The sequence below is a fragment of the Rhinocladiella mackenziei genome, assembly GCF_000835555.1.
Source record: "Rhinocladiella mackenziei CBS 650.93 unplaced genomic scaffold supercont1.1, whole genome shotgun sequence".
Lineage (NCBI taxonomy): Eukaryota > Fungi > Ascomycota > Eurotiomycetes > Chaetothyriales > Herpotrichiellaceae > Rhinocladiella > Rhinocladiella mackenziei.
In genome coordinates, this window is record NW_013550604.1 from 498,192 (window position 1) to 520,734 (window position 22,543).

General features: G+C 51.0%; 9 protein-coding genes across 9 annotated transcripts; 4 read left to right on the forward strand and 5 right to left on the reverse strand.

Annotated features, from left to right (window-relative positions):
- Positions 1–229: 229 nt before the first annotated feature.
- Positions 230–2,620, forward strand: Z518_00177 (uncharacterized protein; the record flags this gene model as incomplete). The annotated part of the gene is made up of 1 exon (XM_013420781.1): positions 230–2,620. One exon carries the CDS (start codon positions 230–232, stop codon positions 2,618–2,620), a length of 2,391 nt encoding a protein of 796 aa, XP_013276235.1.
- A 152-nt stretch (positions 2,621–2,772) lies between these two features.
- Z518_00178 (uncharacterized protein) lies at positions 2,773–4,005 on the reverse strand (the record flags this gene model as incomplete). The annotated part of the gene is made up of 1 exon (XM_013420782.1): positions 2,773–4,005. One exon carries the CDS (start codon positions 4,003–4,005, stop codon positions 2,773–2,775), a length of 1,233 nt encoding a protein of 410 aa, XP_013276236.1.
- A 384-nt stretch (positions 4,006–4,389) lies between these two features.
- On the forward strand, positions 4,390–5,854 carry Z518_00179 (tRNA dimethylallyltransferase; the record flags this gene model as incomplete). The annotated part of the gene is made up of 2 exons (XM_013420783.1): positions 4,390–4,455; positions 4,508–5,854. 2 exons carry the CDS (start codon positions 4,390–4,392, stop codon positions 5,852–5,854), a joined length of 1,413 nt encoding a protein of 470 aa, XP_013276237.1.
- Positions 5,855–5,916: 62 nt separating this feature from the next.
- Positions 5,917–7,296, reverse strand: Z518_00180 (uncharacterized protein; the record flags this gene model as incomplete). The annotated part of the gene is made up of 4 exons (XM_013420784.1): positions 5,917–6,182; positions 6,231–6,873; positions 6,925–7,167; positions 7,204–7,296. The coding sequence occupies 4 exons, from the start codon at positions 7,294–7,296 to the stop codon at positions 5,917–5,919; spliced, it is 1,245 nt and encodes a 414-aa protein (XP_013276238.1).
- Positions 7,297–7,632: 336 nt separating this feature from the next.
- Z518_00181 (uncharacterized protein) lies at positions 7,633–8,864 on the forward strand (the record flags this gene model as incomplete). Its single annotated transcript, XM_013420785.1, has 3 exons — positions 7,633–7,890; positions 7,943–8,299; positions 8,355–8,864. 3 exons carry the CDS (start codon positions 7,633–7,635, stop codon positions 8,862–8,864), a joined length of 1,125 nt encoding a protein of 374 aa, XP_013276239.1.
- A 1,713-nt stretch (positions 8,865–10,577) lies between these two features.
- On the reverse strand, positions 10,578–13,270 carry Z518_00182 (uncharacterized protein; the record flags this gene model as incomplete). The annotated part of the gene is made up of 2 exons (XM_013420786.1): positions 10,578–13,162; positions 13,264–13,270. The coding sequence occupies 2 exons, from the start codon at positions 13,268–13,270 to the stop codon at positions 10,578–10,580; spliced, it is 2,592 nt and encodes an 863-aa protein (XP_013276240.1).
- Positions 13,271–14,526: 1,256 nt separating this feature from the next.
- Z518_00183 (uncharacterized protein) lies at positions 14,527–15,335 on the forward strand (the record flags this gene model as incomplete). The annotated part of the gene is made up of 2 exons (XM_013420787.1): positions 14,527–14,756; positions 14,831–15,335. The coding sequence occupies 2 exons, from the start codon at positions 14,527–14,529 to the stop codon at positions 15,333–15,335; spliced, it is 735 nt and encodes a 244-aa protein (XP_013276241.1).
- A 1,256-nt stretch (positions 15,336–16,591) lies between these two features.
- On the reverse strand, positions 16,592–18,885 carry Z518_00184 (uncharacterized protein; the record flags this gene model as incomplete). The annotated part of the gene is made up of 2 exons (XM_013420788.1): positions 16,592–17,749; positions 17,797–18,885. The coding sequence occupies 2 exons, from the start codon at positions 18,883–18,885 to the stop codon at positions 16,592–16,594; spliced, it is 2,247 nt and encodes a 748-aa protein (XP_013276242.1).
- An 871-nt stretch (positions 18,886–19,756) lies between these two features.
- Z518_00185 (uncharacterized protein) lies at positions 19,757–22,488 on the reverse strand (the record flags this gene model as incomplete). The annotated part of the gene is made up of 2 exons (XM_013420789.1): positions 19,757–22,266; positions 22,317–22,488. The coding sequence occupies 2 exons, from the start codon at positions 22,486–22,488 to the stop codon at positions 19,757–19,759; spliced, it is 2,682 nt and encodes an 893-aa protein (XP_013276243.1).
- Between the last annotated feature and the right edge of the window lie 55 nt (positions 22,489–22,543).

Here is a 22,543-nt window from a genome sequence, read left to right on the forward strand (position 1 = left end):
GGGAAGAGGCGGTTCATGTTGGCGGTGGCGGAGACCATGGGATATACGGATCGTGTATTCAGTGAGCGACAATTGTAGGTGAGGTCCAATCCGGTGGAGTATTAGCGCTGAATGATGTTGTCTTGTGCTCTGCAGTAATCCCACACCGTCGATCTTTTGGCTCACGGCCAGCGCAACCCGCAACCCTGATCAATTGACTCAGGACTCTGGTAGTCGGCCATTAGGCATAATGTCAAGCCGTCCGAGAGGCTTGCCGCTCTGGGGGGATCTTCTCATTTCTTTATTCACTCTTTTCTCGTTGTACATCGCCTCTGATGCGTCCGCTACAGCCTCCAATGATACCTTACTATGGGGTCCCTATAGGCCCAACCTTTACTTTGGTGTCCGACCACGTCTATCCAATAGCTTGACGACGGGACTGTTGTGGGCGAATTCTGATAGCTACAGTACGACGCAACGGAATTTTCGACATACCTGCGAACAAAATGAGGGAATGGCTGGCTACGGCTGGGAAGAGTACGATGTTCGAAATGGTGGCCGCCAGGTTATACACGACACGGAGAATAAGATTGACCTGACAATTGACTTTGTCAAGGTCCCTGGAGGACAACATGGGGGAAGTTGGGCGGCCCGAATCAAAGGAACTCCGCGGGCGGATGCTCCAGATACTTTAGTCACCACCATGATCTTCTATGCTGGCATGGAAGGACTTGGGGAGCTACTCTCTACTGCCAGCGAGCCAGATCCAGACGGTGTGGTCACTCTGCGTGGCCAAACAAATGATCTTGGAGAGTTCGACATTACCTTCACCGAGTCACCGGAGAATTTGTTGCCATATAAGACACACCCTTCCTGGGATGCCAAACCCCTCGATCGGCCGCTGATGTGTAGCTTACAATTGCCCCCCGAAGCGCTCTGGCAAGCCAAGAATATTGCCTTCGCCAGCATGAAGCAGGGTATTGACGCTTTGGTGAAAGAATACGGCCAGGAAAATATGCCACCAGCATGGCACGCGTTCACAATCCAACAAGATCCCGGTCCGGGCAACTTTCACATGGTCCAGAAGGTATTTGTCGGTCCGTTTGAATTTGATGTCTTGTTCAATTCCGCAACCGGTCCCTCTGTATCCTCTGAATCTTTGGCCCAAGCCATCTCCACTACATCAGACAGCTTCAAAGCCAAATTCAAGGACGTGTTCAAACCCCTGGCACCATTCACTAAACCAGTCTACACGGCCTTTTCGGAGTCGTTGTTCTCCAATCTCTTTGGCGGAATCGGATATTTCTATGGCGATTCATTGGTCGACCGCTCTTATGCCCCTGAGTATGACGAGGACAATGAAGGATTTTGGGAAGAGGCGGCAGAAGCTCGAGCTCGAGCCGAGATCGTGAGGGATCCGCCGGTCGAGTTATTCACCAGCATACCTTCACGACCCTTCTTCCCTCGTGGTTTCTTGTGGGACGAAGGTTTCCATCTCGTCCCCATCGTAGAGTGGGATCTCGACGTCACAATTGAGATTGTGAAATCGTGGTTCAATTTGATGGATGCGGATGGCTGGATTGCTCGTGAGCAAATCCTCGGACCCGAGGCCCGCAGCAAGGTCCCGCCAGAATTCCAAGTCCAGTACCCTCATTACGCTAACCCCCCGACTCTGTTTCTAATCATTGATATCTTGATGGACAAAATGTCAGACGGCTCGTCCTCAGCTCGAAAAGCTCGCATTGAATCAGAGCTCCGATATCTCTATCCTCTTCTCAAACGGCAATACTACTGGTTCCGCCGCACTCAATTCGGCGACATCAAATCTTACGATCGAGAAGCCTTTTCAACCAAGGAGGCCTACCGCTGGCGCGGCCGCACGCCTCAGCACATGCTCCCCTCCGGGCTCGACGACTACCCGCGCCCGCAACCGCCTCACCCCGGCGAACTCCACACAGATTTGATTTCCTGGGTGGGAATGATGTCTAAGACTCTATCACGACTGGCAGCCGTCCTCGGCGAAAACGACGATGCCTCTGAATTCACCGCCCAAAGCAAAGCCATCCTCCGCAACATCGACGACTTACACTGGTCCGCCGAGCATAAAGCCTATTGTGACGCCACAATCGACGACTACGAAGACTCCGTCCACGTCTGCCACAAAGGATACATCAGTCTGTTCCCATTCATGACTGGTCTCCTACCCGCCTCCCACCCCAATCTCCCACACGTCCTGTCTCTGATCTCCTCCGAGTCCGAACTCTGGTCCCCATATGGCATCCGCTCACTCTCAAAATCCGACGAATTCTACGGCACAGACGAGAACTACTGGCGCTCCCCCATCTGGATAAACATGAACTATCTGATCCTCCAAAACCTGCTGACTGTAGCGCAGAGTGCCAATGCGCCTGCCAAAGTCAAGACCCAGGCCGCAAAGATCTATTCCGAGCTCCGCGTCAATCTTGTCAATAACGTGCTTGCCCAATGGGAGCGTACAGGTTTTGCGTGGGAGCAGTATAATCCTGAGACCGGCGCCGGGCAGCGTACACAGCATTTCACCGGCTGGACCAGTCTGGTCGTCGTGATGATGCGTATGCCGGATTTGGGTGCTGAGGCGGGGATCAAACATAGCGAGCTGTGAGATAAGAATTCCTTTGCCGAAATTCCAACACTTTTGAATGGGTAGGGATATGGGGGGGTGTAGGATTAGAAAACGGCGTACCGAGAATTTGGAAACGATAGAGACGTGAGAATTGCATCTGAATATTTTCGAGACCGTTTTTTTTTTTTTTATCAATCACTTTCATCGTCACTATCGTACGCAACTAGCGGCCCAGTTGATGGAGCTGGTTTGGAACTCTGCGACGGTCTCGCACTCGATGTATACCCTTTCAACGCAGATAATGTTGAGCCCGTCAATATCCCTTTCTCCTCTCTATTAGCCTCATCCGTCGCCTTAGGCGCATCAGAAGCAGCTTCCGGTGCAGATTCCTGAGCGGACACCGGAGCCTCAAGCAATCCTCTCTCGCCCATCCTCTGCCCCTCCAGCTCTTTCTGCTGATTAAACCAGATCTCCTCTGGAGCCTCGTAACCTTCAAGGCCATATCCAGATTCGATCCTCCTCTGCTCTCGCTCCTCTTGCGTCTCTCTGCCTTCAATTTCCCTGGTTGCCCGATCACCCAATGCTCTCCGGACTGCTTCTGCAGCCTGCTCTTCAATCCTTGCGGCTTCTCGCTTCGCGCTCAACGGGTTCGGATCCACCGTCGCCCACCGCACGTTGAGAATCTCATTGTGATCCAGCGCCTGATGCGCCATGGCCTCCTTCGCGAATTGGGAATTGGCCTCGTTCACGTACGTGACAAACGCAACGCCTCGACCCGTGAGAACCCGTATGCGCTCGATCTCGCCCCATTCTTGGAAATGCCGCGCCACCACTTCCTCGATGTCGTCTGTAACATGGATCCGGCCGACGTAAAGTGTTCGATTCTGTCTCATGAAACTGCCCACGCCGCCCATGTCATCGCGGTAGTCGCTGTGCTTGTCACGACCAAAGCAATCCACGTTGGGATTAAACACGTCAAAAACGCCCGGCAGACGGTGGAGATATTGGCACTCGTGGCCCTTGGGACATAGTCCTCGAGCGAAGAACAGACAGAAAAAGCTTCCTGGCGTTTTATCTGCGGCGGTCCATCCTGAATCGTTCCGGATGTTGCAGCGCGAAGGTGCCGCAGTTTTTGAGAGGTATGCATCTTCCCTGTCCCCTCCAGACCATTTGTTGTACCAGATGTTGAAGACCGTGCCTGTCTGCGGCGGAGGCGTGGATTTGACGGTTGCGGGATCGACCTGAGGGCGTGCAGGGCGGCGTTTGCGTCGGATCATTTTGGTTTTCTTTGCCGGAGGTTCGGAGGTCTTCGTCAGCGCTGTAGTCGTCGAGTCTGTGGCGACATCTTCTTCCGGCGATGCCGATCGTTTTCGGGTGGGTGGAGGAGATGTTAGGCTTGTCCGAGCTGGTACAACTTCTGCCATGATTTCTGAAGCACGCAGACGCCGAATCGCTCTGCCGGAAGCAGATTGAGGGAGTTATTGTTCGTAGAAAATATTCAGGCCGAGAACTCGGCCAAAATTTCACATCATGATTACGGCGGAGCATGGTGTCTTGAAGCGCGCAACTTTATATCAGTCACAAGCGATGTTCGAAAATTTAGTACTGGGGAAACTGTTATCCTGAACATCAGATACGGGACACTCAATATCTCGGGCGAGCTCTGTTGGGCAAATAAGGACATCACAGCCTTCTCACAGGAACGGGTCCTCCTATTGACGATGCTGGCGACAATTCCTGAGCAACGGGTCATATAACTGTCTATCTGGATGCTAATGACTTTGGTACTGAAAGGGGGCATAGGAAGAATGCCCCATCCACCCAAATATCCCCTCGTGGCAGTCATCGGAGCGACAGGGACTGGCAAATCCAAGGTCAGTTTTCTTGCCCCCAAGGTAATTCACCACTGCTGATTGCTGTAACTAGTTGGCGGTTGAGCTGGCTACACGCTTCAATGGCGAAATAATCAATGGAGATGCTATGCAAATGTACAAAGGCCTCCCCATCATTACCAACAAGATTCCGGAGCAGGAACGAAATGGTATCCCCCATCATTTGCTCGACCATATCGATCTCGGGGAGAAACCCTGGACGGTCACCCAATTTGTCAAGAACGGCACTCGCATCGTTGACGAGGTCAGATCGAGGGGAAAGCTACCTATAGTGGTTGGTGGGACGCATTACTATACCCACGCATTGCTGTTCAAAGATGCCACTCTTATCAATGACAGGGATGAGTCCGAGTCCGATCATGAACAGAAAGTATCGAGTGAAGAAGAATTTCCTCTCTTGTCCAAGTCGACAGAAGAGATTTTGCTAAAGCTGCAGGAAGTCGATCCTGAGATGGCGAGAAGATGGCATCCCAAAGAGAGACGCAAGATCCAAAAATCTCTCGAAATATGGCTCAAGACTGGAAAGAAGGCCTCTGAAATCTATGCCGTGCAGGGGGAACGCAGGTTAAGAGCTCGCCACCAGATCATCGACGATATTTCCGACCCTGTTGATCGCGAAGATAGCAGCGTAGATCCAGCAGGCCTGCGCTATTCAACCCTCCTATTCTGGTTAGAAGCCGATCGGTCCGTGTTGAAAAGTCGACTTGATGCTCGCGTCGATGCCATGCTAGCGAGTGGCCTTGCAGACGAGGCCCTCGCCTTGTCCAAGCTCGAAACGGATTTGATACAAAGGGGAGTCCTGGTGGACAAAAGCATGGGCATCTGGGTCTCGATCGGTTACAAAGAGATGGAACCCTGGGTCCAGGAGCAGCAAACCGTGAATATCGATGCCTCAAAGAGTTCTCGCGCATTGCAGGAAACGATTGACTCCATCAAAGCTCACACGAGGCAGTATGCGAATCGGCAAAACCGCTATATCCGTATTCGGTTGGCGAACGCCTTGAACGCCGCCAACAGCCTAGATAGGCTTTTCCTGCTCGATTGCTCGGCTCTCCGACAATGGGACCGCGCAGTCATGGGGCCAGCAGAAAGGATCACGGGGTCTTTTCTGAACGGTGACGACCTTCCGAATCCCACAAGCCTTTCAGATCTGGCAGCGCGAGTGCTCTCAGAGATCGGCGAACGGGGCATTGAGACTGACCGCCAGGCAAGAACCTGTGAAACCTGCGACAAGACACTCATGACCGAGAAGGAATGGCAGGTTCATCTTTCGAGTCGTGGGCACAAGAAAGCCGTCGCGGCGCGTCGCAAGCGAGAACCTCAACAAGCTGGTGTGGCTGAACACTGCAAGGCGCGGTCTCCAACCACGTCGGCAGCTTAATGTTCAGTGATGTTGATTGACCACTTCACACGTCGAAGTGGCCTACGGCAATGAGAGGTTCATCACCCACCTGATTGACAAACTGGGGATCCGGATGCAGGTCCGTCGCCATTGGCCTGTTCTGTTACATCTGACTGCTGTTGCTGGTGCTGGTGGTGCAGGTACCGGTGTTGGTGGTTTTGGAGGCCACTGATGCGCCACTCGAGAAAAGCTGGAGATAAAATATCTCCGTGGCCTGTCTCTTCAACCTTGAAGACCTCGATTCCAGGTAAGCCTTCTCGCTTTCGAATTCGCCAAACGCCGTCATCAGTAATGACGCCTTTCAGCCCTGCGATGGTCAGCTACCCAGTCTGGCATAGGGGATAGGATGACAAACATTCAAGAAAGCTTGAAGCAAAGTTAATGCAAATCTGGCCATCCCACAAGCCCTTCCCATGGAGTCGGACTCTTTCTGGAATTGCTTGCGTATCCAATTCCTCAAGACGTTCCAGGATACCCTGAGGAGTACGATAGCCAACAATGATCTTCGGCACCCCAAGAAGAAACGATTGGGCCCAAAATTTCAAAAGCTTCCTCTCAAACTTGATCTGTTCCCGTTCATTAGTGACGGCCGCTGTGGTTTTCAGCTCCACCCAATTGACTGGTAGGCTTTTATCTTCGGGCTTGAAGTCCATCACCGCGTCGACCTCTCCGCCGAGAATCATCTTCACTTTGCCAAAACCGGTACGAACGATTGAACAATATTGAGCATAGTTGCTCACAATCTGATGCTCACGGGATTCAATGTATCCCCGCGAAGTGGAAGACCACGGCTCCGGTAGAAGCGATAGAGTCTCAAACTTATAACCCCAGAAACTCATAAGGTCTTGATCTCCATTACCGGCACGCGCTCTTGAAGAGAGCTGTTCCTGACGAGACGAAATCTTCTTGGTGTGATTTTCTTCAATGAAGATCGTACCCTGGAATAGCGTCGCGTTCATTTCCCAATCGTCTAATTTGGAGAATGGGACGACCATGATCTGTCCGCATCGTCAACAAAAGGCGCAAAGGTTTTGAGTGAAGCGGCCCACCTTGGTCATCATCCCCCTCCAAGTAATGTAATCCATCTCCGTCTTGGACCCTTTTTCCTTCTCGTATGTCATCATTGCTTCTAGCAGGCCATCTAGATGATCATCGGCAGAGTCATCGAGCTGTCGGAACGTCTCGAATCCCCCGTTGAGGTCGCAGGGGAGTGCCGGAGGATAGTAGTAGCGAAGGCTGGAGCCGTCAAGCCGGAACCGGTGATCCTCGTCGTATGAGAAGAAGGTGATCTCCTGGAAATCTTTCAGCCACTAGACAGTCTGTGTGACATCCGGGAAACATGCTCGTGGCCGTCGAATTGCGGCATTCAGTCCCGCAAAACGGTTCACGGGTTCCACTTCGAAGAAGTGCCTCTGAGCCATGACTGCGCACACTGGTGGAGATTCCTTGCTGAAAGCACCATACTTGCCCAAATACGATGTCCACTAAGCCATCATCTGGTCCTAGAGTATTCGGGATTGGAAAGAGCGAGAGATCAACCGCCCAGTCGACGCAATCCAGATCACGTGACGCCGCGATTTGACGCGCTGACCTTTTTTGACCAACGCGTGGAAGTGAGGGGAGGCTTACAAAAGGGAGTTCCCATGTGAGTCAACGAGACCGATCGAGAGCATTGACACCAACTCCTGACATTTGGCTACCGAGTGTCCCACCCTCTACTGTAAGGTTGACATACCTGGCAAACTCTTTGCTTCGATATGGCCGGCTCCAAACGTCCACTGGATGAATTGGACGGCAATGACGCCAACTCACAACCGGCATCGAAACGAGCCTCCAAGGAATCAGCAGTTGGAAAAGAGAATCTGGCACCGTCTTACGGGGGTCTCACCAAAAGTCGTCTCTGCACCCTTCTCCAGGATCGGTCTTTGCCGGCTTCTGGGAACAAACAGGACCTCATTCGCAAACTCGAGGAATATGACGAGCTGATATATTCTCAAGACGAGTCTGGTCGCCAGGTAGTGAGACCTTTCGATGCGCTGAGAAGGGAAGCTTTACTAATTGGTGCAGGAGACTCCCAACCACCTGGCTACCATAGAGAGCGAGTTTGACTTTATTGCCATTTGTAGGCCTTTATTTGATATAGAGGAGGAGATTGAAGAGATGGACCAATCCGGAGACGAAATGAGTATGGGCAAACATTCTGATGAAGCAAAGAAGCCAGAAAGCACCTGTGACAGCAAGAGCTGCATTTGTGAAAACTCGGCCGCCGACCATCCACAATGGAAGTGGCTGCTCACCAAAGATGGATACCAGATGGCAGGAGATTTGGAACGAGAGCTCCACGTACGAAATCAATATGCAGCCAGTGAATACTACCCCGAAGACTGGAGTGGATACGCCTTTCAAGAAGTGGTGGAAAATCAGGTCAGTTGCATCTTCACACTTCATTTCACGCCGCGTCTAAGATCGGCTGTCGTAGCTCGTGAACTTCGATTGGGAAACTCGAAAGAAAACCTCCTCACCTGCCAAACTGTGGTCACTGATTGAGGGTTTCGCATGGCTACTTCTCGATCAAGAGTTTTGGCTCTACATCTACGACTCCGACCGAGCTTTTGCCACGGTCAAGCTTATCGGAAGAGCGGTATTCTACACTCTCAATGTCTTTGAGAAACGGGGTTTATTACGTCCTGATTCACCCGTGAAAAACATAGGCCTCGTGCTAGCCATTCTGCGTTACAATCTCCGCTTCTGGCCGGGCCACGAGGATAAACCTGAACTGGAATGGTGCGAAGCCGCGATTGAGGAAGCTCAAAAAAGGGGCATCGAATTCAAAGGTGCCCCATATGGCGTCGAAAAGTCGTTGAAGTCTGCTGGCATAAATGGCCTTGAGTCTAGGAATTCACATTCTAAATGGAAGCGATTCCAGTGGAGCAGAGAAGTGGGTCTTCGGCGACGGCGTCTGCCGCTTCATTCCGCTGACGATCAATAGTTCAATTCATTCTGCAAGACTTACAAAGCACCAGGCGCAATTGCGATCGGCGGCGAAGGATACGTGATTGATGGAATAGAAGAGAGGTTGGATGTGCTGAGATATTCTGTGGGTTTTGGTCGACAAGGCTGTTCTAAAACTCATTAATAAAGGCTCAAGGCGCATTATCAGATAGTCGTTGCGAGGAATGTTGCCAAAACGCTTGTCAATTGGTGGGAATGCTAGGATTGCGGTGTATATTCTTCTCTTTCGGAGAAGAGGTACCTCTCGGAAATGGTGAACAGAATTACGTCGAGGTTTCCTGCTAGGATGACGCTTTCAAAGCTTATTCTCTCAAACGTATTTGGCACTGGGAATCTGAGGGCATTATTAACCAGCGATTGAACGTTTTCCAATGTCCCACGAGTTGAAAATCGAGTGTGGGAACGAGATGTGGAACCGGCTCGTTCCATGAGAGCAGCATTCAGGCCCTACGCCGAATTGCTTGGATGTGAGTATTTGTCTTTTCTGTCAATCTGAGCAGGCGATTATATGCACCATCCCGGTATGTAACAGCGATCCATCGCGGTCACATCGCCCTCAAGTCGACGTTCGGGACGAAGACATCCATATTCCGATGGGCGACCATTGGTTTATTCCAACGACAAACATGACTAGAGCGACAAAGCTGGTGAATACATACGCCTTCAGAAAACTTCTTGCCACTAAGAAATGCTCTGTCCGCTGGAACTTCTCTCACCAGAGGTCATCTGCAAAGATGTTTGCCCAAATCTAATGATCTAGAGTTCATCCTGGCTGACGCCGTAGCAGAAAACTATCTCTGCGTTCATCCTTTTGCTATCGAGATCGGATCCTGATCTTCTCAGTTTATATTTGCCGAATCCCAAATCAAGGCAATGGAGAGAATAGGGCGACACTGAAGGAGAAAGGCAGAGCTCCCCACGTAGTATCCCCCGAGGAACGTGTGCGCATCTCTGTTCTTATCTGTGGGCGTGCTTGCAAGTGATAGGGCGGCTGGATGTGGTCGTACCATTTGAATTCCATTCGGCAACTGGTTTGGGGTAAACGAAGCCACTCGGAAGCGGTTCAAGGAGTCCTCGGCATATGCATGTCGTTACAGGAGCTTTCTTTGAACGAGAACCAACGATTGATTGATATCACAGGAGGCTATCCGGGATCCATACCCAAAGATTAATCTTGAATCAAGACACCTACGACTCCATTAAGTTGAGGATGTCGGTCTCACCTGGGACTCAAGATTCGCGGGTGAGCCTCGGTCGGTGGACGACGCCATCTGACTGGACCGCGCTCTATATGTCGCTCTTCGAATTTGTGGATTCCATAATCCCATTAGCATGAGAGGGAGAGAACAAGAGAAGACTTGATATAACATGGCGGAGCATTGAGACAAGGGTGCGGTGGCAGCTTCGAGGTCGATTTAAGGCCAGGTTGGTGCTTGGCAAGATTAAACACGCTCGAAGATTTTCCTCCACAAACCGTATTGCACTCAGCTTCCCAGGCAGAAATCACACCCGAAATCTCACAATAGGAACAAACCGGCCCATTCTAATCCATTTGGCTTCCTTCCGAATCAAAATCTTTTCCCCCACCTTTCTTAGCGGCAAGTCACGTGATCGCGCCATTGTTACTCCCGAAGATGCTTCTGACCATTGTGTCGGGGATTTCCCGTCCCGCAACGGTTGCAAATTGAAATCACCAATGAGTCTCTTCGAATTCGAATTCCTCCACCCGGAACTGGACTCTCGATTTGGAATAAAGATGAAGACAACCGCCATCATCGCCAATCAACAAGGATGATCGATCGGGGGAAAAATGCCCACACATGATTTCGATGCCCACACTGTCCACATCCCTCACCAATGCATCTTCTGGGGAACGGCGCACGTCCCATTGCTTGAGCCGACCGTCATGTCCGCCTGTGTACAATTGATCATTTTCGCCGCTCCATTCAGTGAATCTTACTCCAACATCTGTCAGCTCCCGGTCTTGGCCGGGCTCGCGCGTCGACACTGACGGCCCATGAGACAGAATGTGGATTGGTTCTCGTGGGAGACGTTGGTCCCACACATACGTCGAACCATTTGTGCAAGAGGCGGTGACATAGTTCTCCTGATAGGGACAAATGGTGACATCGTTCATATCCAATGCCGGACAGCTGAATTCGGCGACTGCCTGTAGATTGGTCGTGGAATACAGTTTGACGACGGAGGATTCTGACATGTCCTTCCTCGACTCCGGGTCACGAACAATACCAGCGGCAAAAATTCCATCCGTCGCAGACCAGGCCACGTCGAAAACTGACGCATCTTCTGGTGAAAAAGGTATGCGCGCATGGCCGGCCTCATCGAATCGCCATACCCCCAAATAGCCCTTGCGAGATGGATAGCCGTTGGGGCCATCTTCGGCAAAGCCGGCGATCAGCCAGTTTTGGAACCCGTGAGACTTGCCAAATTGGAGAGCCATGGGAGAGCCGGCAAAATTTTGAACGTGCCCTTGGAGCGGCCGGATGTCTGTTTTCCAGTGATCGAAGTCGGAATCTGACCTCCACACGCGGATGGAGTCAGCGCCAGTTTTCTCTGTGCTCGTTGCTAGAAGATTGTTATTGCCGACGGAAAGATCCATAACCGCTACCGGCTCCAGGTGCGGTATTCGCGCCGTGCATCTGATCTTGGAATCATCCTGAACGTCCCAGACTCGCACCATTCCGTCAAATCCGGCGCTGACCATACGATCACCACCTTTAGCCCATCGGACGGCACAGACAGTGTAGTAGGTATGACGTCGGCGACCCTGTGTTAATTGGTCGAATCGCTCTTCACGATGACCGGGAAGCTCCTTAATTGTTTGTTCGGTGACGGAACCCAAGAGGAGATTTCGTGGGTAATTTTGCTCCGGGTCATCGTTGACAAGGGTTCTACTGGATGCAACGAATCGTGTTCCATCTGGTGACCAGTCCAGATCTTCCATGCCGCCAGACGCACGACCCCAGGTCAGTCGAAGACGTAGAGGTCCATGTCCTCTTTTTAAGTGAAGACGAGGTTGATCTTGTGAGCCATTGACTCGGCGAGAATCCTGTGTGTGATCCCCGGTGGGGGCGTCTGTATCGTTATGATTGGGTTGTCTCTTCGTGAATTTGGTCCTTTTGGCACGCGGACAGATTGTGCCCAACTCCTCGCTTTCACCCGACTGTGCCCGTAGTCCCGACGTTCTCTCGACCCGGGGACGTTTCTTCATCACCTGGGAATACCATCCGGGGCCCATCTTTTCAAGTTTTGTTCGAGTGTTCGCGGACCATCTCGCCATCATGTCGACAGGACGACGATTGAAGCCCTTCTTCTTCAACTCCACCGATGCAAGCTCCCACATTGTCTTTTTGGGCGTTTTATTCCCCAGTTGATTCATCAAGGTACGTACTATGCTGATCATGCAATCTTCTTCTTCATCCGTCCAACGCTTTGGCGGTCTTTTGGTCGAGTCCCCTGGAGGTGTTGGTGAGGTTGGCAGCACTTGCGATTGTTTGTCATCATCTCTGTGCTCTGTTGCCGAGGAATCTGAGTCCAGACCAGAGTTGCTAAAATCAAAAGCAGTAGTATCGTACACGAGACAGGAACCTACATCGTTGATGTCGGTTGGCTCATCGGAAGTCGCAAAAGATTCGCTCGCATGGTCATCGGCACTGTCCGGCTGAGTGGCCTGGTCAATATCTATGCAGCTATCTTCTTCTTCCACGCGCGGCTGTAACCTCTCATTCCCTGATTTAGGGATGCTAGTGCTCTTGGTTCCGGTATTGGGTGTAGCTGGCTGCCATGGAATATCTATTCTCTTGCCATGCGACACCTCGATCAACTCTGTCGGGTCCACCTCCTCAACGATGTGATTGGATCCGTTTTGTACGTTTGCCTGTCGTTCATGATCCCCCATGGAAGGTGCCCCCTTCTCTCTTGCTGTGTCAGGTTGAGGATCGTGATCGGGAGCAGACGGCTCATCATCGTTGCCGTTTCCACGTATGATTTTCAAGGCGACTCGTTTGATATCGGCAAAAGACTCATTGTATTCTCTCCTCAGGACTCGGACATTCTCTGTGAGGCTTTCGGAGATCTTGGTGAGATCGGTTACTTGTTGGCATATCTTTTCGTGATTTAAGATCGCCCAGAAAAGTTGATCTTCTATGAGCTCTTCCTGGTGGACAGAGGACAATCTTATCGATTCCGCATTCGATTCGCTAGCCCGATGGTCTGCTGGTGGTCGTGAAGTCTGTGCCTCGAGAAGTAGTTCTTCTGGGGGTGAATTAGCGATCAAATACTTTTGCCTTGGTTTGTTCATCGGAAACGAAAGAGATATGTTATTCTCTCCAACGGACACGTTCACCGAAACATACCTTCCATATCTACAGACTTGAGCGAGGTAAGCAGTTCAGAAGAATGTTGTGCTCCCATAAAACAGGTATTGTTTAGGTGGAGGCTGCAAGTGACGTAGATGAGGTCGTACAGAGCAGGCTCTATGCCGTCCTTGTCGTATTCCGTTGGACACTGGTGACAAAGAGCTATTTCTGCCTCTGGTAGCATGTAAAGTCCTGTCGGATCGATCTGATTTTTGAACGCCTCCGTGAGAGGTGATTCCGGGGACTAGTAGTTACGGGTTCGTCTTCGCAGCAATCAAATATAATGTTAGCCTCTAAATAAACAAAAGGTGGCGGGGGTGTAGGGAATTACCACTTTCGTCCTCGCTCGCCAAGGCATTGATATTCGAGGCTGAAGATTAAATCTCAGCCTTAACCTGTGTCAGAAATGCTCTCCTTGGCTTAGCTTAAGGGAAAGAAGAGGAAGGGGCTGGAGAGGATGGAGTAGAGAAGACGGTCAACACGTCACGAGTTGGATAGCTGGGTAGGTGTATCGTTGGGTGCAGGATCTGGGCGGTGATGGTGTACTATAGGCCTTGTGGTCGACCAGGGAACCAGATGTCTGCGTGGCTTTTGACCATTGGCTCGACACCCTTGATGCATAGGACCGCTCAATGCTTGCTCTACTTCATAGAGTGGCAGGCGCCAGGGGTACAATACCTCTTTCGGCACGATGCAGCACATGGTCGAAACTTCTTATTCAAACAAAGTAATTCCCGCATCTTGTCGACAGCAGCGGGACAATGGTATGGTCAAGGTCAAATGGAGTCGACTCAATAGCAAGAGAGTTTCATAACACGTTCTTCTGATCTAAAACGGAGATGTCTTTCCCCATACGTATCGCGAAGCACGGGAAATTGTATGTCGCTAGCTGGTCAGCCAATGCCATAGTGGCTGCTTGTCTCCGCCCTCGCCAGAGGCGCAAGAGCTTTTGGCTCCAGGGGCATTCCAAGCTAGGACTTTGCCTTGTGGGCTTGTTCAAGGGGTCAGGAGATCAGAAGCATTATAAATCGAATATCACCCTCCGTTTGTTCGTGTGATAAGAAGCAATGTAGCGCGCAGGACCCGCTATGGCCGCAGGCTTAGCTGTAGATCGCCGAATGGTGATTGGTAGAATGCCGCGGCGCAACCTTTTCATGCGACAATCGCTAACATTTTCTCGACCCCGAATCTGCGTTCGATAAACAACGATATTTATCCCCAACCGGCGGCTAGTACGCGGTCCAGAGACACATAAAGACAATGACCAGCTTAAACACGCCCAATGAAGCCTCTACAGTTCCCGAAGCCAACTCCGCTCCTACCATCGAGTCAGTCTATCGCAGCCTTGCAACCTACTCATTCGGCACCGACCAAGAATACCAGGCCGGGCTTGCAACCATCCTAGGCCACCCTGAGACACCGGTGACACAGGAAGAGCTGGCCGAGAAGTCTGATTTGATTCTACAAGCCCAATGTTTTTTCTTTTCGAGGTAAGGGTGCCGCTCCTCGCTGCGTGGTGGAGGACCGCAATAAAAGAGCGAATGGAAGGTGACTTGTCAACCAGAAAGTATAATCTCCCACCCGTGGACCCCAGCGCATACTCCTCCTGGCTTCGTTCCCATCCCCAACCACAAAATCAATCCGCCGCTACCGCACCGTCATCCATCACCTCAACAGATACAAGCCCAGCCGGATCTACGTCCACGTCTACGTCTACATCCAACACCGAACCGCCTTACCCCACCTCTTTTGCTGCCATCGTCGACTTGATAACGCGCAATATACCTGTACCGGGAATTGAAGAAATACCCAACACCGTCCTAGAACCGGGTTCAAGCAAAGTCGATAAAACCCCTCGACGGAAGAAGCCATGGGAAAAGGATACGGACGCAGAACCATCCCAAGAAGCCTCGAACTCATCTGCTAGCCGTGGTGAAACTGGGCAAGATAAGAACAAAGCAGAAACAGAGGTTATCGATGTCAACGGGTACAAGGAGACAGGGCAAGGCGTGGTAAATATTTTGAAGCCCAACGCTGTGCCTGATAGTGGGCTCTTGGGTAAAGATTAACGAAATAAAAGCTTCAGGAGAGACTAACAAAGTCACATCTGGAAGATTACCCAGTCTAGCGATTCTAGAACCAAGGAGGGATCGTCAAGCTGAACAATGAATCACACGACAGGCGAGATCAAAAACGGACCGTCAAGCCCTTGGCTAAATGGTCAATCAATACCTTCGAGCTCTTAATGGACTGGACATGACTTCAGTGCTCTTCGAGACGATTCGAGACTCTCAGCGCTGCGGGGTTTCGATGGCCGAATCTATGTACCAGCGCCGCTTCCAAGATACACCTCCCCTCTTGAGTTATATAAAAGCTCGGAACCTTCCGCTCTCTTGCGCATTTGCTGGTGCCTCCTCTTAGAGAGGATGCTTGAACCTCGATCGATATGTTCAGACCTCGGAATGATTAAGACAAGTGAAAAGCGGCGCGGTTTCGATCTGCCTCCGTGATTATCACGCCGGAAGAAAGGAACATATAAGATGATAGCCCCCGCAAAACTGCTTCAGGAAGGGTGATTATCTAGGCCCATCTATGTTGGGTGGATACAGTACAACCATTCCACAAGGGCATATTGCGACGATGAGTTGACCCACTGTATCTACAGCTACATTCACGGCGGGAGAAATGGATTTGAAGAGAGATGTATTCTCTCAAGAAGATTTTTACTCCTATTCAGCTATGATGTGCATTATGTGCTACATGGTCCGGACCATCATCGTTCATGCCGTTGCTAAATACATGCGGCGAGTTTCTGCCCATCCACCCTCTGCAGGACATTCATAAAAACATGATGTGATACGCTCTATTAAGTATTGAACATTGGTCTGGGTAATGTCGTAGTTCTGCAATATCCTCGCCAACAAAGTTTGACTCCAATGCCGACCGATATCAACCCATGATAGACGTTGATTGGTATGCCGTATTCGCCAGCAGATATGAAATTTCGTTGTCGATATGAGAAAAAAAAAAAAAAAAAAAAAAAAGGCATACAGGTCAATGAACTGATAGACAATCGGTCAATATGAAAATGCATGAATATGAGAAGCCAAGAGGTACACACCAAGATGGATTGTTGACTTTAGTGTCGGAGTGTGTGAGTGTCCCCTGCCCACCGGTCAGGCCAGTATTCCAAGCCACAGGGAAGATGCCCCATGTGCAGGGACAACTTTGTAGGATGCGTTCATCTTAGCAAAAGATGATCAGTAAGTAGATAAGTGGATTCGCGGTCACCAGTGCCGGGTAGAGAGGATGTCAAAGCTCTGACCTAGCGGAAACGAGGCCATGGATGACGTGGCTGACCTGGAGCGCCGAATGGATTGATAACTGCGCCAGGACCTGGTCGAGTGACCGAATTTGGATTACAGCAGAGCATGGCAACACGAGATCCAAACTTTGAACCACGCAAGGAGACCATGTGCTTGCGGATGTGGATCGCGACTTGCTCTCGCTGGTGATGATGAGTGTTCATCAAGATCCACTGGATCAGATAGTTGCCATATTGGTCGCCTGCAATGTCGATTAATGGAATACGTGGACGATCAGGATGTGCGGTAGTGATGACTCCGAGGTATCGATCCAGGAACTCCGGTCCCCCGATCTTGAGACACTTCTCGACAACCTTCGATGCGAACTGATCAATGCTGTAGTTGTAGGAGTTGGCGAGAATGTGGTCGATGACTCGTCGCTTGTCTGGCGGAGAACCATGTTCACACAAATGCTGAACGCACCAATTACCGAATTGGCCATGAGCAATCAGATCGATGTTGGCAATGACTTCTTCAATGGCTGGGCGCTTCTCATCTTCGACGCAATTCTCAAAGATGTTCTGAACGACCAGGCTCCCAGTTTCGCCCAAGGCCACTTCATGCCACATGCCTCGCAGTGCTTCATTCACCTTGAGCATGATCTGTGGTGGCTCGCCGCTCCATCTGAGCTCGAAGAGCTTCTGCCAGACGTGACAGGCGTAGCGATGAATGACGGTGTCAGGAACCCGACGAAGCAATTCTCGGACCATGCCGGCCTTGTGGTCTTCCGGAACGGAATCGAAGGCTTTCTGAACGACGTGGCAACCAAAGGGATCCATGCTCAAAGAGAGCACGTGGCCATGGATAGCATTAGCAATCGCCACAACCTGCTCGGGGGTGCCGTGCTCAAAGCATCGCTGGACGAGAAAGTTGCCAAATCGATTGATCATCAGGGGATATGCCTGATTGACAATGGAATCCACGATTTCGAATTTCTGCTCTGCCGTGCCCACTTTGAGTTTCTGCTGAAGGAAGATGCTGGCTTGCTGATCATTGTTGCAGACAATCTTGTCCACGATGTACTTCCAGTCACAGGACACAGACTTGTCGAGGAGACGGCGATAGTTCATTGGCTCAACAGGTGGAACATAGCTTCGTGCCCTCATACCATCAGGGGCCTAAAATAGTCAGTATGTCTTGCCATTGACGCGAAAGAGTAACTCACTGGAAGCGACCACGAACTGGCACCGTCTTGGACTGCATTGACCGGGAAATCGGTCCCGGCCGATGTTATTGGTGTCGCAAGACCACTCTGATAATGGAATTGTCCGGGAAGTCCCACGGGACTTATTGGCGGCGGTGTCAGGGTGGATGCGCTTGGGGGGTGGCTGCCATATTGGGCCAAACGGTCAGTGAGAGTAGAATTGATTCGCGGCTGTCCACCATTGCGTCTCATTCCGACCGAAGGATCGTATTGCGCCATCTCGTTGTTTGGTCTGATATCGTAACCAATAGGAGCAGTGCTGCCTGAGAAGTGACGCGGCTGGAAATTTGCTTCAGCGGGGGAAAGGGTAGCACCATAGGCACCGTTGTAGGCTTGACCGGGGAGCCGAGCATCTCGAGGGTTAACATACATCGTACTGGGAGCATTGGCAGCCAGAAGGCTGGTCATGGGTGCATTGGCATTATTCCAGATACCTCGACCGTCAGCAAAGTTGGTAGTCGGAAGGCCGTCGGCTTGATCCACGCGTGGCTCATCTGGAGCGACCCAAGTTTCGTTTCGTGATGTGAACGGACGCGCAAATGCGTGGAACGCGCTCTGCAGATGACCGATTCTGTGTTCGGATATGTCATTAGGAGCTCCATAGTCAACTTCAGAAGGAGGACCCATTGCCTGATCCATGGTTTGCTTGAGATTGCGTGTCTCAGCAAGTTCCTGCTCCTGGCGTGAGATGACTGATTTGGCGGCCTCCAGCTCCTGCTTGACACGCATCATCTCCGCAACGTCTACCTTGACACTAGCTGAGGCCTGAGAGCTAGACTTTGTCGTGTCCGAATGGTTATTTGCCGGAGTACAAGGACCAGAACCAGTGGTGCGACCGCCGTCTTGGTGATTCTCACATTCTGACTCAACGCGTAGTTCCTTCTCTTGTTTCTTCACAGCTTTGTTCTGATCTTGGGGATTGTTCAAAAGCTTGTCAAAGGTGCCAAAATCAGCCTTCTGAAGTTTTAGCTCTGCGGAAGCATTCGACAGAGTGGGCTTGCGAGAGTCATTGAGTTTGAGGCGTGAGAGGATGTCCTCCATGCCTGACATGGTGTTTGGGTCTGAGAGCTCAGTTGCGGTCTGTAGACAGAAGGTTAGCAGAAGTCATGATAACAGAGGAAAAAGACCTCCCTTGTCTTTGCTTTTTGATGGTCGAATATTGCTGAGTGTGTCTGATTGCAAGATGCGGAAGGGAGGTCGGTTTGAGCGAGCAGGATGGGAGTTTGTTGCAACCTGTCAATGCACGAGATCAGTGAAAGAGTAAAGCAGTGGAGAAGATGGAAGAGGCCCACTTACAGTTAAGGCATTCACTGAAAGACTGCGTGTTGCTTCACTTTCCTCTCGCGCCTTGACGGTTGGTGTTGGCTTGCGGCTCATTCTGGGCGAGCCTGTCGACATGAGCGCCGCCATGAGTGCGTTGAAGCGGGAAGATCAAGGCTTCTTGACACGGTACCAACCTGCACGGATATGCAATGATAGATTAAGGACAAGTGCGCGCGACGGAAGAATTGTTCAGACGGTGAGAGTGACGAGAACTTGCCTGCGAATGCAGAGATTTGCGATATGGAGAAGAGTCGGCGAGGGAGACCGAAATCGAAAAGAGAGAAGATTCAAGGACCACCGGGAAAGAAGTGAAAAGAGCGATGAAATTGAGAGTTGCAGGTAGCAGAATAACAGGCAGTCTCGACACTCGCGAAACAAAGCGACTCGTCTGTTCTTTCCTCCTCAGATGCTGTAGCCTTTACCATGATTATGAACTTGAATTGGATACAGAATTTGAAAAGATGAAATGTCGCGAGCACAATGGAACCCTACACTCACCGCTTTCAGGTTAATTTGTTCAAGCTCTTCCTCTGACCAGCCTCATGCCCTCGAACTTTCCCATATAGTGTCATACGTTCTTCTTCCAGTAGCCCGATCCCTACGGAAGATACGAAGCAGAGGAGATTCTCCAGTGAAAGTCAAAGAATCCCATGGCGAGAGCGCCTGCATGTCCCTTCCACCTGGCTTCATCACTCAATATCACGAAATCAGGCTGTCCAGCTCCGGTGAGTGTGGGAATGAGCCTTGCAGCTTGTCGTAAACCAACCTCATCACGGCCCCAGACAACAAGTTCCAGCCGCTCGTTGGACAGAGGCCGGAGCCATATTCCGCCCATGCCCGGTGAGAACGGGATGGATATGGTCCTTAGCTCTTTCGTGGTCAACAACAGTCGTTCATCTTCCAGCTGGATGGGAAATGTCGGAAGTTGAGCAGTGGGGACGGGTTTTCCGAGGCTAATTGTGATGACATTGCCTCGACGGCCCAATGCATCTTGATATTTGGAAGATGGGACGACATTCGAGTCAGCTCCAAAGTATTGCAGGAAGTTCCGACTCGCCTGCACTGCCACCGTAAGAGTCTCGTCAGAACAGTAAACAATCTCGAAAGCACTGGCGGTTCGGAGAATTGAATCAAGAACTCCCCTTTGACGACCATGTCTCTGCTCCAGAGTTTTCCAATCAAGGGCAACTTCTCTTCCCCAGATATTCGAATGAGACAAAACAAAAGTAGTTGGCTTCGTTTCCAGGGCAACGTCAAAACCGTGGGCCATGTCGTCGAGTAAAATCTCATCGGGGGAGTTGCTGAAACGTGCAGATGGATCCAGATGCAGACGATGTATGTTCTCTGTTCGTAGGTGCCACCGAATGTGGGATTCCTGTATGCTGACGGTCACCTTCACTTTGCCCATTCTGTCCGGTGATCCCAATTGGTCGATCAAGATGCCATATCTGGAACCTAGGTCATTGGAGTTTGGGGCCACGAATGCGAAGTCCTCCGGAGCACGAGGAAGGGAATCTGAGGAGTTCAAACAATCCAAGTAAAACTCCACCATTCCTTCCGTTGTCATTGAACCATCGAACCAATGTCCCGTGTTCGGCAACTCCGAATATTGAGCCGACTCACCGACTCGCGCAAGCAAAGTGTTCATCAAACGAGAGTGATAGGTCGGTACGTTGTCGTCCCTTGAGCCATGCTGCTGAAAGATGGGAAGACCGACCAAGTTTTCCGTCAACAATTCATGACGAAAGTTGTTTCTCGAGATTTGGAGGATGCCGCTTTGGAGAGAGTCAGCTTCGTTCCACAAAACATATGGGACATAATTCTCGATGGATGAATAGCCGGAGGCAGCTGCGGCACCGAGAACACGATCAGGTTGGTGTGAAGCAAAGAACCAAGTTCCTTGCCCACCATTGGAATGGCCTGCAACCAATATCTTGCCAGAGCTAACACCAGGTCCTGGCCAATTCGTTCGTTTGATCCAATCTGGAATAGCCGACGCTGCGGCTTGAGCATCTGCAAAGCCCCACGTATGCCAGTCATCACCACTCCAAGAACTCATGCCGGTTGGAGAGAGTATCCATGCTGGAAGGTTAGGAGCGTCATCGAACGTGTGACGAGCCAACCCGCCATCTGCTTCCACCCCGGCGCCATGTAGATGTAGAAGGATCGGCACTTGAAGCTGTTGATTGGGTGCAATGGAAGCTGGAACGGGAGGAGGTCGTAACACTGCATAAGACACAGCGCCACTCGGATGGAGAAAAGTGAACTTCTGCAACGATGTCACATTGGTGTGTCGTAATTCAGCCTTGAAGACCACTTCAAGCAGCTTCGAATCCGACAATGTGTATTTCAGAGCAAACTCGATGTCTTTTCCCAACTTATCATCAGCATCGAACACCATTTTAATCGGGCGAGATTGACCCGGTGCGAGCTGGATTTCCTGTTCCGTGACGACGGACCAGCTGGCGTCAAACTTTGCCGTGATCCCGTGGATTGTGGTCCAGGTATCCGCTTGATTCCTGACAGTAATGCTGCCATGTCGGCTGCAAAATCTCCCATCAATCACGTCAGGGAGCAAGACACTGTCATGTACAACTTCAACCGGGATGTGGATAACTTCAGCCCGGAGGAGGGCGTGTGAGATTGGTGGAAATGAGCCTCCCATAGATCGAACATCACGTGTGAGGCGGACACTAACTGTATTTAGTCCGGGCTGAAGATCCAAAACCAAGGGAGCCCTGGCGAAGCCGTAAAAGTCCCCGCCGAATACGTGGACATCGTTGATCCAAAGCTCCACAATGTTGTCGGGATACAAAATCACGGTCTGAGAGTCGGCATTCGAATTCAGGAGACCCCCTTTCAACCAGCCTTGGAACTGGAAGGCAGACCAGCCATAAATCTTTTGTGCGAACTCCCAATCCACGTCAGGAAAATCAACTGTTAGATCAACAGAAGTGCCTGATTCTGACGCAAGGCTGCTGAACGTGCGATTGCTCCATTTCACCGATGCGTTCCGGGTAAGAGAACTATGGTACCATGCATCCTGGCTGTAACTGATGCATCGGATCCCTCCATACCGTTCGACAGGATCGGCTCCCCATATGGCTTCTGCTCCAGCAATCAGCTCTGTACACAGATGATGGAGGAGAGCGACACACCTCGGGTTCCCAATCGGAACGGGCCTAGGACCTTCCAGTCGCTGAGAAAAGATATTGTTCCTTGATGGACGCTGTTGTCACCAAGAACATCTTGGGATGTCCTGGTTGACACAGACCCTACGGCTTGAAATACCACAAAGACGAAGAGGTTGCAGTAGAAACCTAGCCTCATTGTCAGGCATGTTGATAAATGTAATAATCGTTGGCTAGGAAATCTGCCTGTGGTT